This window comes from Pseudophryne corroboree, chromosome 6, assembly GCF_028390025.1.
Source record: "Pseudophryne corroboree isolate aPseCor3 chromosome 6, aPseCor3.hap2, whole genome shotgun sequence".
NCBI classification, from domain to species: Eukaryota; Metazoa; Chordata; class Amphibia; order Anura; family Myobatrachidae; genus Pseudophryne; species Pseudophryne corroboree.
In genome coordinates this window covers 800,520,182-800,533,942 of record NC_086449.1, presented here as the reverse complement: position 1 = coordinate 800,533,942, position 13,761 = coordinate 800,520,182, and the positions used below count along the sequence as shown (strand labels likewise).

The following is a 13,761-nucleotide window of genomic DNA, read 5'->3' as shown; positions in this document are numbered from 1 at the left end:
CAAGTGTATTGTTACATTCCCACGTTGTGGGTTGTTTTACTATGTTCGGTGTGTGATGTTAATTGTGTATTACTGTATTACTGGTTGTGCATTACTAATCTGTAAATATAGTTCACCTACCTCCTTTTCCCCTGGGAAACATTTGTGTCAGCTTGGTGGAACTTGGCCAAGAAATCAAGATATGGAATTGCGCCATTACACAGGACCGGGATCTGTAGACAAAGCATCAACTTAGAGTTGGTATGAGACCTTCACGGCATGAAAGTGTGCAGCCAGATCCCGGAGGGGCATGCATGCACCAGGTGACAGTCCGTTTTGACAATCACAAAATAAAAGTAGAGATTTTTACTAGTGAGTAAATCCACATTGAAATGCAAATAGCCTACTTTCCTTCACAGTATTCACAGCACTGTATTAATTAGTTGTATATTTTTTTAATATCTTTCATTTTCTTTCATATGATTTATCCAGCATATTTCCACCTCTACATCTGCAATTTCCATCGCCTATCACATCGAACATGTCTTCTCTCCCCCCAAGCAACACTTCCCCATGCCATCCTGTGCATCCAAAACATCTTCCTGCTCTCTCTCTTCCAGAAACACTGCCGCATCTCTGGACTCTGCCAACCAACACATCTTCCCTCTTCCACCTCTGCCAACCAACACATCTACCCTCTTCCACTCTGCCAACCAACACATCTTCCCTCTTCCACCTCTGCCAACCAACACATCTTCCCTCTTCCACCTCTGCCAACCAACACATCTTCCCTCTTCCACCTCTGCCAACCAACACATCTTCCCTCTTCCAACTCTGCCAACCAACACATCTTCCCTCTGCCACCTCTGCCAACCAACACATCTTCCCTCTACCAACCAAAGCATCTTCCCTCTTCCACCTCTGCCAACCAACGCATCTTCCCTCTTCCACCTCTGCCAACCAACACATCTTCCCTCTTCCAACTCTGCCAACCAACACATCTTCCCTCTGCCATCCAACACATCTTCCCTTTACCAACCAAAGCATCTTCCCTCTTCCACCTCTGCCAACCAACGCATCTTTCCTCTTCCACCTCTGCCAACCAACGCATCTTTCCTCTTCCACCTCTGCCAACCAACGCATCTTTCCTCTTCCACCTCTGCCAACCAACACATCTTCCCTCTTCCAACTCTGCCAACCAACACATCTTCCCTCTGCCACCTCTGCCAACCAACACATCTTCCCTCTACCAACCAAAGCATCTTCCCTCTTCCACCTCTGCCAACCAACGCATCTTACCTCTTCCACCTCTGCCAACCAACGCATCTTACCTCTTCCACCTCTGCCAACCAACGCATCTTTCCTCTTCCACCTCTGACAATCAACGCATCTTCCCTCTTCCACCTCTGCCAACCAACGCATCTTCACTCTTCCACCTCTGCCAACCAACGCATCTTTCCTCTTCCACCTCTGCCAACCAACACATCTTTCCTCTTCCACCTCTGCCAACCAACGCATCTTCCCTCTGCCACCTCTGCCAACCAACGCATCTTCCCTCTGCCACCTCTGCCAACCAACGCATGCCAACCAATGCATCTTCCCTCTTCCACCTCTGCCAACCAACGCATCTTCCCTCTTCCACCCCTGCCAACCAACACATCTTCCCTCTTCCACCTCTGCCAACCAACGCATCTTCCGTCTTCCACCTCTGCCAACCAACACATCTTCCCTCTACCACCTCTGCCAACCAACACATCTTTCCTCTTCCACCTCTGCCAACCAACACATCTTTCCTCTTCCACCTCTGCCAACCAAGCATGTCTTCCATGTCACTGCACTGCATTCTATCCAAACCTTCTTTCATTTCTTTTCTCTTCCATCCACCACTTTGTCCATAAAAATAAATGTCTGTATAGCTATATTATCTAATATCTGGACTGTGCCAGACAACACAAAAGTAGCAAATGACATCTAACAAATTAATCTTTTTCTTCCATTTCTTTACAAAACCTCCTCGCTCTTTCCACTTTCATTGAATACTTCTTCTATCTCCCTCCTTACTACCCAAACCTACTTCCATCTTGTTTTTTAGAAATCTCACACTCTTGTCTACACCCTTCCACGCACCGATTATACTATTTTTCTATTATTTTATCTAACACTTATTTATTCTCTTTCTCGTCCATCTAATACTTATAAGGCGTCTATTCATTTATTGTGCTTGACGTTAACTATACACTTTAAGCTAGCTTATCAACTAAAAATAACGACACGGACACAACTGCGTTGGATTAAATGGTCATTGAATTTATTAATTGGAATGACCTCACTCGTAGTGGGTGGCCAGGAAGACGCTACCACTAACCAGCTCTAGTCACGATCTTACAAAATGGCGGCGACTAAACGCCCCAACTGTCATGGGTGCGACTGAAACGCCCCATCTATATATATCAGCATAACCTGTGTTGCGAAGGTCTCACCACCCCTTCCTATAGCAGAGTGAGGACGCTCCCCAAGGAAGCGCCCCTCGCCCCCCCACAAGGGCAGGACACACTCGCCGTCCTTCAAAAGGGGTAAGTGCCCCACAACACCACTTATGCTACAAGTGACCGCTGGCCAGTAGCGCCTTCCCGCCCACTAAGTCTGAAAGAAAATAATAGTAAGCCAAATTGAAGAGGGCCAAATTAGAGAGCCAATAGGGTGGGTGGGTGGGCTTCCAGCCGACAAGAGGAAGCAACTCTGGAAGTTTATACCCTTAATGCACTAAACACCTCCCCTACACTCACCAATAGGCTGGCCCTAACCAATTACCACTCACTCAAAACTCTGATCTGCCTAGCAACAATTGACCTCTTCAACCAATCACAAAATTGCAAGACTCTTATATAGATATCGTGCCCAGCCAGGCACTCTCCTTATCTTGTGCCCTTATGTACCATCCAGCACTTCTTTCTTTACTCCTTCTACCACTACCAATAGGATGTGCAGTCCAAGCCCCCCCCTTTCCCCCACTATATTTGTGTATATATTGTACACTGGAAGGCAAGGCTTCCTTCCTCTGGATTGGCACTCCTCCCATTCACCCTCAGGTGTTTTAATTAGCTGGGTTCCTGCATTTCAGATCACACATTGATAAGCCCTATTTAGAGGTAAGTCCTGAATACATTTATAGAATGTGATAGTATTAGGAATGTTAGGGACCCATGTGATGAAGTCACCTGGCCGCGGTACATGGGCCCGCATATTTACGCAAATGTGTGCTAAGAACTTCAATTATACTCCATGTTAATTGTGAGGGTTAATTTAAATTATTTTTACTATCAGTGTTCTTAGTGCTAAGAGTGTGCATCTGCATCTCTCTTCCTCCTTCTACTACCCAACAGTTTTTGCATCCAACACTTTTTTCACCCCTCTTTAGTCAACATTTCTTTGACCTCTCTCTTCTCCATCTTCCATATCTCCAGCTTTCACACCTCCTCTTAGAGCTCTCCCTCTTTGTCATCCATCTTCCATCCAATACTTTAAGTCATCCCGTCTGTCCACCTCCCTATCCAATATTCATCCACCCAAAACCACCTCCCAAAGCTCATCAATCTATTCTTCCATACATCTCTTCCCAGTCAACATTCATTCTATCCATTCTACTACCATCCAATACTGCTCTTCCCCTCCCATTCTGTAATGCTTCCCTCCTAAATCTAATGATCCCTCCATGCTTAACTCTACCTCCTTCAAGCTCTTCCTCTTCAGTTCAATTAAGCTTTCTTCTATCCCTCATCTAGCTAACATATATTTCTACTTGCCACCTTTCATGCAGTTTTTGTTCTTTATCTTTCCTTCTTCCATTTAACACTTCTAACCAAACCAAAAAATGTTCTTCTCTCTTTCTTCCACCCAATTCAGTCTCTCTTCTGTCCATCCAACCAACCCCCCTCCTTCATCTAACACACTTTTATCCCTCCTCTTCTATCCAACTCATCCTCAACCCTCCTTTCCATTCAACACAATCTCCTTCCCTCCTCTTCCATCCAACAATATCCCCATCCTTCTTCTTCCATGTAACATATCTTCATCCCTCATCCTCTATCCAACACATATCCATCCCTCATTTCCATCCAAGATATCTCCATAATTCATCTTCCATCCAACACCGTCTGCACTCTCCTCTTCAATTCAACACGATCTCCATGTTTTCTCTTCCACCTAACACATCTCCATCCATCATCTTCCATCCAACACCACTCAAATCCTTCCTTTTCCATCCAACCCCATCCCTCCTCTTCCATCCAACACCATCCCCATCCCTCCTTCTCCATCCAACACCATCCTCATCCTCCTTCTTCCATCCAACACCATTTCCATCCCTCCATTTCCATGCAACGCCATCCCCTAAAGTCCTCTTCCATCCAATACTGTCCCCATCCCTCCTCTTCCACCCAATATCATCCCCACCCCTCTCTTCCATCCAACACGATCCCCTGTCTCCCATCCAACACCATCTCCATCCCTCTTTTTCCTTCCAACACCATCACATAGAATCTCCTCTTTTATCCAACAGCGTCCTCATCTCTCCTTTTTCATCCAACACCATCTCTCTCTCTTCTCTTCCAACCAACACCGTGCCAATCCTTCCTCTTCCATCCAATAACATCATCATTGCCCCTCTTCCATCCCAAACTATCCCCATCCCTCCCTTTCTATCCAACACCATCCTCTCTACTCTTCTTCCATCCAACACCATCCCCATCCTTCATTTTTTTATCCAACACCATTACCATCTCTCCTCTCCAACACCATCCCAATCCCTCCTCTTCCATCCAGCAACATCCCACACCTCATTTCCATCCAACACCATCTCCATCTCCTCTCTTCCATCCAAAAACCATATCCCCATCCCTCTTTTTCCATCCAACACCATCCTCTTTACTCCTCTTCCATCCAATAGTATTCCCATCTCTCCTCTTCCATCCAACACTATCCTCATCCTTCCTGTTCCATCTAACATATTTCCATCCCTCAACTTCTATCCAACACATTTCCATTCAACACATCTCCATAATTCATCTTCCATCCAACACCATCTCCATCCTCCTCTTCCATTCAAACCATCTCCAGCCTTCCTCTTCCATCTAACATATCTCTATCCTTCATCTTCCATCTAACACATCTCCATCCCTCATCTTCCATCCAATGCCATCCTCATACCTCCTTTTCCAACGCCATCCTCATCCTCCCTCTTCCATCCAACACCATATCCATACCTCCTTTTCCAATGCCATCCTCATCCTCCCTCTTCCCTCCAACACCATCCCCAGTCCCCACTTCCAACACCATGCTCCCTCTTCTAGCCAACACCATACCCATCTTTTTTTCTTCCACGCAATGACATCCCCATCCCCCTCTTACATCCAACACCATCTCCATCCCTCCTTTTCCATCAAAAACCATCTCCTTCACTTCTTTTCCATCCAAAACCATCCCCATCCCTTCTCTTACATCAAATAACATCACCACCTCCCTGTTCCATCCAACAGCATCCCCATCCCTTTCTTCCATCCAACACCATCCCCATCCCTCCTTTTCTATAAAACACATTCTTTAACTCCTCTTCCATCCAACTCATCCTCATCCCTCCTTTTCCATCCAAACCATCCCCATATTTCCTCTTCCATCCAAAACCATCACAATCCCTCCTTTTCCATCCAATAAGATCCCCTTTACCCCCTCTTCCATCCAATAACATCCCCATCCCCTCTTCATCCAACACCACCCCCATCCCTCCTCTTCCATTCAACATCATTCTCTTTACTCCTCCTCTAACACATCGCCATCCCTTTTTTTCCATACAACACCAAGCTCTTCACACCTCTTTCATCCAATACCATTCCTATCCCTCCTTTTCTATACAATAAAATCCCCACCCCCTCTTCCATCCAACACCATCCCCATACTTCCTTTTCCATAAAAAAAAACATTTCTATCCCTTCTCTTCTATCCACTAATGTCTCCAGTCCCTCTTCATCCAACACCATCCCCATCCCTCCTCTTCCATTCAATACCATCCCCATCCCTCCTCTTCCATCCAACAGCAGCCCCATCCCTCCTCTTCCATCCAACACCATTGCCATCCCGCCTCTTCCATTCAACACCATCCTCATCCCTCCTCTTCCATCCAACACCAGCCCCATCCCTCCTCTTCCATCCAACACCATTGCCATCCCGCCTCTTCCATCAAACACCACCCCCATCCCTCCTCTTCCATCCAACACCATCCCCATCCCTCCTCTTCCATCCAACACCATTGCCATCCTGCCTCTTCCATCCAACACATCCCCATACCTCCTCTTCCATCCAACACCATCACCATCCTACCTCTTCCAATCAACACCAAGCTCTTTACTCCTCTTCCATCCAATACCATTCCTATACCTCCTTTTCCATCCAACACCATCCCCATCTCTCCTCTACTATCCAACACCATCCCCGTCCCTCCTCTTCCATACAAATAACTCCCCACCCCCCCTCTTCCATCTAACACCATCCCAATCCCTCCTCTTCCATCCAACATCATTCCCTTCCCACTTTTCCATCAAACACCATAGTAATCCCCCCTTTTCCATCCAATACCTCCTTTTCTCTTACGTCCTAGAGGATGCTGGGGTCCACATTAGTACCATTGGGTATAGACGGGTCCACCAGGAGCCATTGTTACTTTAAGAGTTTGAGAGTGTTGGCTGGCTCCTCCTTCTATGCCCCTCCTACCAGACTCAGTTTAGAAAATGTGCTCGGAGGAGCCGGTCACAGTTAGGAGAGCTCTAAAGAGCTTTTCTAGTAAAGACTCATTTTAGAGTTTATTTTTTTACAGGAGGCTGTTGGCAACAGCCTGCCTGCAGCAAGGGACTAAGGGGGGGAGCAGTGTCCGCCCTGCGGGGTCTGAGCAACTGCAACTGACTCCGCTGAATAGACACTGATGATGCTCCTCCGCAAGCAGGGGGTGAACATCATTCCATATCTGGACGATCTGCTGATAAAGGCATCGTCCAGGGAGTGGCTGCTGCAGTCCATTGTTCTCACAACGCGACTGCTCCAGAGTCACGGATGGATTCTGAACCTTTCAAAGTCACATTTGGAACCAACCCAGAGATTGTCATTTCTGGGAATGATCCTGGATACGGAAGTGCAGCGGGTGTTTCTTTCGCAGGAGAAGGCATTGGTGATACAAGCCATGGTCTGGGATGTCCTGAAGCCACCACGGGTGTTGGTTCATCAATGCATTCGCCTATTGGGAAAGATGGTGGCCTCTTACGAGGCTCTTCAGTATGGGAGGTTCCATGCTCGGACCTTCCAACTGGATCTCCTGGACAAGTGGTCGAGATCTGACCTCCACATGCACCAGAGAATTCGTCTGTCGCCAAAGGCGAGGATTTCACTCCTCTGGTGGCTCCAGTTGCCTCACCTCCTGGAAGGCCGAAGGTTCGGGATTCAGGACTGGGTACTTCTAATGACGGATGCGAGCCTCAGGGGCTGGGGAGCAGTCACTCAAGGAGTAATCTTCCAAGGACGGTGGTCAAGCCTGGAAGCTGGCCTGCCCATCAACATTCTGGAACTAAGAGGTCTTCTTCAGGCGGCCCCTCTTCTGAGAAATCGGGCCATTCAAGTGCAGTCGGAAAACGTAACAACAGTGGCTTACATAAACCGACAAGGCGTAACGAAGAGCAGAGCGGCAATGCCAGAGGTGACAAGAATTCTCCTCTGGACAGAAAGGCACGCGTTAGCGCTGTCAGCCATCTTCATTCCGGGAGTAGACAACTGGGAAGCAGACTTCCTCAGCAGACATGATCTCCATCCAGGAGAGTGGGGCTTCCATCCGAAGGTGTTCAAGGAAATAACAGATCTTTGGGGTTTACAAGAAGCTTCTGCGTTATTGTTCCAGGTCGAGGGACCCACAGGCGATGGCAGTGGACACCCTGGTGTCTCCATGGGTGTTCCAGTCAGTGTACGAATTTCCACCACTCCCACTCATCCCAAGAATCCTAAAACTCATAAGGAGAACAAGGGTTCAAGCGATCCTCATTGCCCCAGACTGGCCTAGAAGGGCTTGGTACGCGGACCTTCTGGATCTACTGCAAGAAGAGCTGAGGCCTCTTCCTCTTCGGGAGGACAGCAGGGGCCGTTCGCCTATCAAGACTTACCGCGGCTACGTTTGACGGCATGGAAGTTGAGCGCCTGATTCTTGCTAAGAAGGGCATTCTGAAGAAGGTTATTCCTACCCTCATACAGACTAGGAAAGGGGTAACATCTAAACATTACCCTCGTATTTGGAAGAAATATATCTCTTGGTGTGAATCCAAGAAGTTCACTACGGTGGAGTTTCAACTGGGACCCTTTCCTTCTCTTCCTGCAAGCAGGAGTGAATATGGGTCTGAGGTTGGGATCTGTGAAGGTCCAGATTTCAGCCCTATCCATTTTCTTTCAGAAACAATTGGCTGCCCTCCCTGAGGTTCAGACCTTTTTGAAGGGAGTTCTGCATATCCAACCTCCCTTTGTACCGCCTACGGCGCCTTGGGACCTTAACGTGGTGTTGCAGTTCCTCCAGTCGGAATGGTTTGAGTCTCCACAGGAGGTGGAGGTCAAATTTCTTATGTGGAAGGCGGTCACTTTGTTGGCCTTAGCTTCTGCTAGGCGTGTGTCCGAGCAGGGGGCTTTATCCTGTAAAAGCCCTTACTTGATCTTCCACGAAGATAGGGCTGAGCTCCGGACTTGTCAGCAGTTTCTTCCGAAGGTTGCGTCGGCATTTCATATCAACCACCCTTTTTTTTTAGTGCCAGTGGCTAATGACTCCTCAATTACATCAAAGGGCTCTGAAGATATATGTGAAGATAACTTCTCATCACAGAAAGTCGGACTCTCTGTTTGTCCTATATGATCCCAAAAAAATGTGGTATCCTGCTTCTAAGCAGACAATCTCTCGCTGGATCAGGTTCACTATCCAGCATGCTTATTCTACGGCAGGACTGCCGTGTCCAAAATCTGTTAAGGCCCACACTACTCGTAAGGTGGGGTCTTCCTGGGCGGCTTCCCAGGGTGTCTCGGCTGTGCAACTTTGCAGAGCTGCGACTTGGTCGGGGTCGAACACGTTTGCAAAGTTTTACAAGTTCGATACTTTGGCCTCTGATGATCTGAAGTTCAGTCAATCAGTTCTGCAGGAGCCTCTGCGCTCTCCCTCCCGTTCTTGGAGCTTTTGTACATCCCCATGGTACTAATGTGGACCCCAGCATCCTCTAGGACGTAAGAGAAAATAGGATTTTGGTTACCTACCGGTAAATCCTTTTCTCGTAGTCCGTAGAGGATGCTGGGCGCCCGCCCAGCGCTTCGTTTTCCTGCAATTGTTATTTGGTTCAGTACAACTTCATTTTAGTTGAGTACTGCATTGTTACTTGTTAAGTAATGTTTCAGCCATTGCTGAGTAGTTCAAGCTAGTTAGCTTGACAAGCCTTGTATGTGTGAGCTGGTATGAATCTCGCCACTATCTGTGTTAAATCCTTCTCTCGAAGATGTCCGTCTCCTCAGGCACAGTTTATGAGTCTGGTAGGAGGGGCATAGAGGGAGGAGCCAGCCCACACTCTCAAACTCTTAAAGTGCCAATGGCTCCTGGTGGACCCGTCTATACCCCATGGTACTAATGTGGACCCCAGCATCCTCTACGGACTACGAGAAAAGGATTTACCGGTAGGTAACCAAAATCCTATTTTATATTCAACACTATCCACATCCCTCTATCATTAAATAAGAAGATCAAAAAGCATTGGCTCTCTTATGAAGATCTAACACTAATATAAGCAAAATAATCAGTTACGAAATAACGTAATATGTACAAAATTCATTATAATTATTACTTAGATATAAAAAAGTGGATATTCAATAATATTAATTAAAAAAATAGTGAAAATGTAAGTTCCCTAACTCGCTAAGTTTCTTAGGTATACAATATACAACACAGTCTTTTTTAGTAATAATATTAAAATATGACACTTCGTGTAAATGGTTCCCAAAGTTTACTGAGCTACTGATCTCGTGATTACACCAACGATTAACTAAACATTATTCAAAATCCAGTCCGCCCCTCCCTAGGTAACACTCCACCCTCTCCTAGGTGGACAATATAGCCCAGTTTGGGAACCATAGTTTGATATAATCAGCAAGTAGATTTGGCTTCAGTACCTATATTACGCAACCAATCTTATAACCAGAGAATAGCAGTTTCAGTGTGTCGCAGAACATCGCAGACTTTACGACATACACCACAATAATCTTACCTTTGATAACAGTTCATCAAACTGCCGCTGTGTTAGGGTTATGACGAAGTTTTTCAGAACTCTGTAAAATTGGCCTTTGGTGACAGTGAACGTGTGATCAACATCCAGAGTAAAAAATGCATTTTTTAAATCTTCTTCAATCTCGTCTACTCTTTGGTATAATATTTTCTCAATATCTTGAATGGAGAGATTGGGATCCGGGACAGAGATAATTGAAGACACTAGAATAAACAGAAGCAATTAGCGCAAATGAGGGGAAAGTTAAAAACACCATGGGGGTAATTCTGAGTTGATCGCAGCAGGATTTTTGTTAGCAGTTGGGCAAAACCATGTGTACTGCAGGGGAGGCAGATATAACATGTGCAGAGAGAGTTAGATTTGGGTGTGGTGTGTTCAATCTGCAATCTAAATTGCAGTGTAAAAATAAAGCAGCCAGTATTTACCCTGCACAGAAACAAAATAACTCACCCAAATCTAACTCTCTCTGCAAATGTTATATCTGCCCCCCCTGCAGTGCACATGGGGGGTCATTCCGAGTTGTTCGCTCGTTATTTTTTTCTCGCAACGGAGTGATTAGTCGCTAATGCGCATGCGCAATGTCCGCAGTGCGACTGCGCCAAGTAAATTTGCTATGCAGTTAGGTATTTTACTCACGGCATTACGAGGTTTTTTCTTCGTTCTGGTGGTCGTAATGTGATTGACAGGAAGTGGGTGTTTCTGGGCGGAAACTGGCCGTTTTATGGGAGTGTGTGAAAAAACGCTACCGTTTCTGGGAAAAACGCGGGAGTGGCTGGAGAAACGGAGGAGTGTCTGGGCGAACGCTGGGTGTGTTTGTGACGTCAACCCAGGAACGACAAGCACTGAACTGATCGCACTGGCAGAGTAAGTCTCGAGCTACTCAGAAACTGCACAGAGAAGTCTTTTCGCAATATTGCGAATCTTTCGTTCGCAATTTTGATAAGCTAAGATTCACTCCCAGTAGGCGGCGGCTTAGCGTGTGCAAAGCTGCTAAAAGCAGCTTGCGAGCGAACAACTCGGAATGACCCCCATGGTTTTGCCCAACTGCTAAAAAATTTCCTGCTGCGATCAACTTGGAATTACCCCCCATATACAGTATTCACTATAGCAAAGTGGTATAGCAGGTCTACAATGTCTAGGTTGGCAGTCGTTAGGTCGACCCCATATGGTCGAAATGCATTAGGTCGACTTTGACAAAAGGTCGACGTGGGCAAAAGGGTCGACTTATGAAAGGCCAACACTGGAAAAGGTCAACATGGCGATGGTCGACACAAAAAATGGTAGACATAGGGTTTTTTTTCTCGTTAGTGTGGATAGTTTTTCCATCTGAGAACACCGTTTGTAGAAACGTGTCCCCTCGCGGGCTCACTTCACTCGCCACACTTTGGGCGGGATATCTTGCTCCACTCCGCTCGACACATGGCTACTTAAGGTTATGATTTTAAGAATTTAAGAATTAAAAGGTGGTAACCCTACTTACCTTCACCTTTCTCCGATCCCACCTCTACACTTACGTCTGCTTGTCATACCATCTCACCCGAACCCTTCCCTGCAATCCACTACCCCTTCCCAATGTGACTTACAAATATGACCTATGCTACCCTCCTGCGGCTTGTAAAGTACTGCAGAATACTGTATAATGACCAGACATACAAGGGGATGCATTCTCATTTCAATATTTAGCGTCATTGTTTAAAAAGGCTACAGTCTTCATTTTACGCCGGACATGATCTAGCTGTTACGTTTCTGTCACTGTCACCGGTAGTCATCTCATCTGTCTTGCAAAACTTAAATGAAGAGATGGAAAAAAGGCAGATAAATGAGCAGTGTGTAAAACTCACATAGAGAAGACCTCACAGAAGAAGAATTACTGCTCCGAGAGACGGTTCTGTGCGAGGAGGAAAGAGGCCGACCCGCAAAGGTGATTCCCCGCGTGATGGGCCGCAGATCAGCAAAGCTCCCAGAACGCATTACTTTGGACTGCATAATACTCTGCAATAACAGAAAAAGGAAAACAACAAATAAAAGATGCGATGGTACATTAACTGAACTAATTACATGCGAAATTAATTGCCAATAAGTAAAATTAGTCATCTGGGAGATATTGTAGACAACATTTAATTTTATACTAATCGTAATTCATACCATTGCCTGAAGAAAGTGATTATGTTTTCATGTTCTGCAATTTAACTTCTCAAATCTCTGCTCAAGAGAACACAGGGCCTAATTCTGGGATATGAATAAAGCGAGAAGAAGCAAATAACGTGGACAAACCAGGGGCCTAATTCAGACCTGATCGTAGCCATGCAAAATTTTGCATGGCTACAATCAGACACGTCAGGCCCTCCCCCCGCACAGGTACAAACGTATCGCACGGCGGCGATGCTTTTGTACCCGAAGAGTAGCTACCTATCAGCGCAGCTCCTGCACGCTGGCAGGGAGCTACCCATCGCTCTCCGCGTCGCAGCGGCTGCGTGTGATGTCACGCAGCCGCCACAGGCCGCCCCCGCCACGCCTGCGTTGCCCGAACCGCGCCCCCAAAAAGGCAGCCCAGCGCCGCCGGCCCGCCCAGCGACCGCCTCTGCCTGTCAATTAGGCAGAGGCGATCGCTGGGCTGAAATGCTGATAGCATCTCTGGCATGCGCCGGCACACTGCGGCGCCTGCGCAGTTCAGACCTGATCGCCCACTGTGCAAAAACGCACAGCAGCGATCAGGTCTGAATTAGCCTCCATGTTCCCATGCAGTGGGACCAAATATATTTGTCTATTTTCTGTGCAGGGTAAATACTGGCTGCTTTTGAATGTAGCCCACAGATGTTGGGCAGCTTTATTTTTACACTGCAATTTAGATTTCAGTTTGAAGACGCCCCACCAAAATCTTACTCTCTCTGCACATGTTACATCTGCCCCACCTGCAGTGCAATATGGTTTTACCAAAGTGCACTGTTACTTCCTTTTCCTAGCTTATACCCAGCTCAGAATCAGGCATTGTCTCAGTCTGCAGGGGCTCTGGGTTCAGGAGATGGAGGCGTAACACCTCCCTACCCCATACAGAACCATAACCCCCATTGTCTCAGTGGCTCTGACAGTGGAATACTGGAATATTACCCATCTTGGGACAGACAATACTCTGACAACCAGAGTAATCACAATTAGTAGCATATTAAAGTTACCCCAGTCCATGGACAATCCATTACACATAATGAGGCAAATTCAATTCTGCGCAATGTGCCGCCATGATGTTCCGCTGCGCACATCACGATATATTATGGCAGGCAATCATTGCTAATTTTCCTGTGCGCCTCTATGGGAAATAAGGGGAATTTAGCAATGGTACTTGCCACAAAGGAGTTTATTTACGTGTCAAGCTAGAAAATGCATTGTTCTTTTAAACTTGGGGCATAAACGCAAACAGATGCGTTGGGTTAGTAACGCCATTTGCATGAAG

The 13,761-nt window shown here is 46.6% G+C and overlaps 1 protein-coding gene across 1 annotated transcript in view; it reads right to left on the bottom strand.

Moving 5' to 3' along the window:
* EFCAB6 (EF-hand calcium binding domain 6) overlaps positions 1 to 13,761 on the bottom strand; it is a 411,320-nt gene that overhangs the window by 379,657 nt on the left and 17,902 nt on the right. Inside the window, exons 3-5 of the mRNA XM_063928921.1 lie at positions 12,155 to 12,305; positions 10,296 to 10,516; positions 121 to 212 (exon numbers count right to left, since the gene is read on the bottom strand). Of these exons, the coding sequence (XP_063784991.1) occupies positions 121 to 212; positions 10,296 to 10,516; positions 12,155 to 12,299 (458 nt within the window). The 5' untranslated portion in view covers positions 12,300 to 12,305. The remainder of the gene's footprint in view (positions 1 to 120; positions 213 to 10,295; positions 10,517 to 12,154; positions 12,306 to 13,761) is intronic.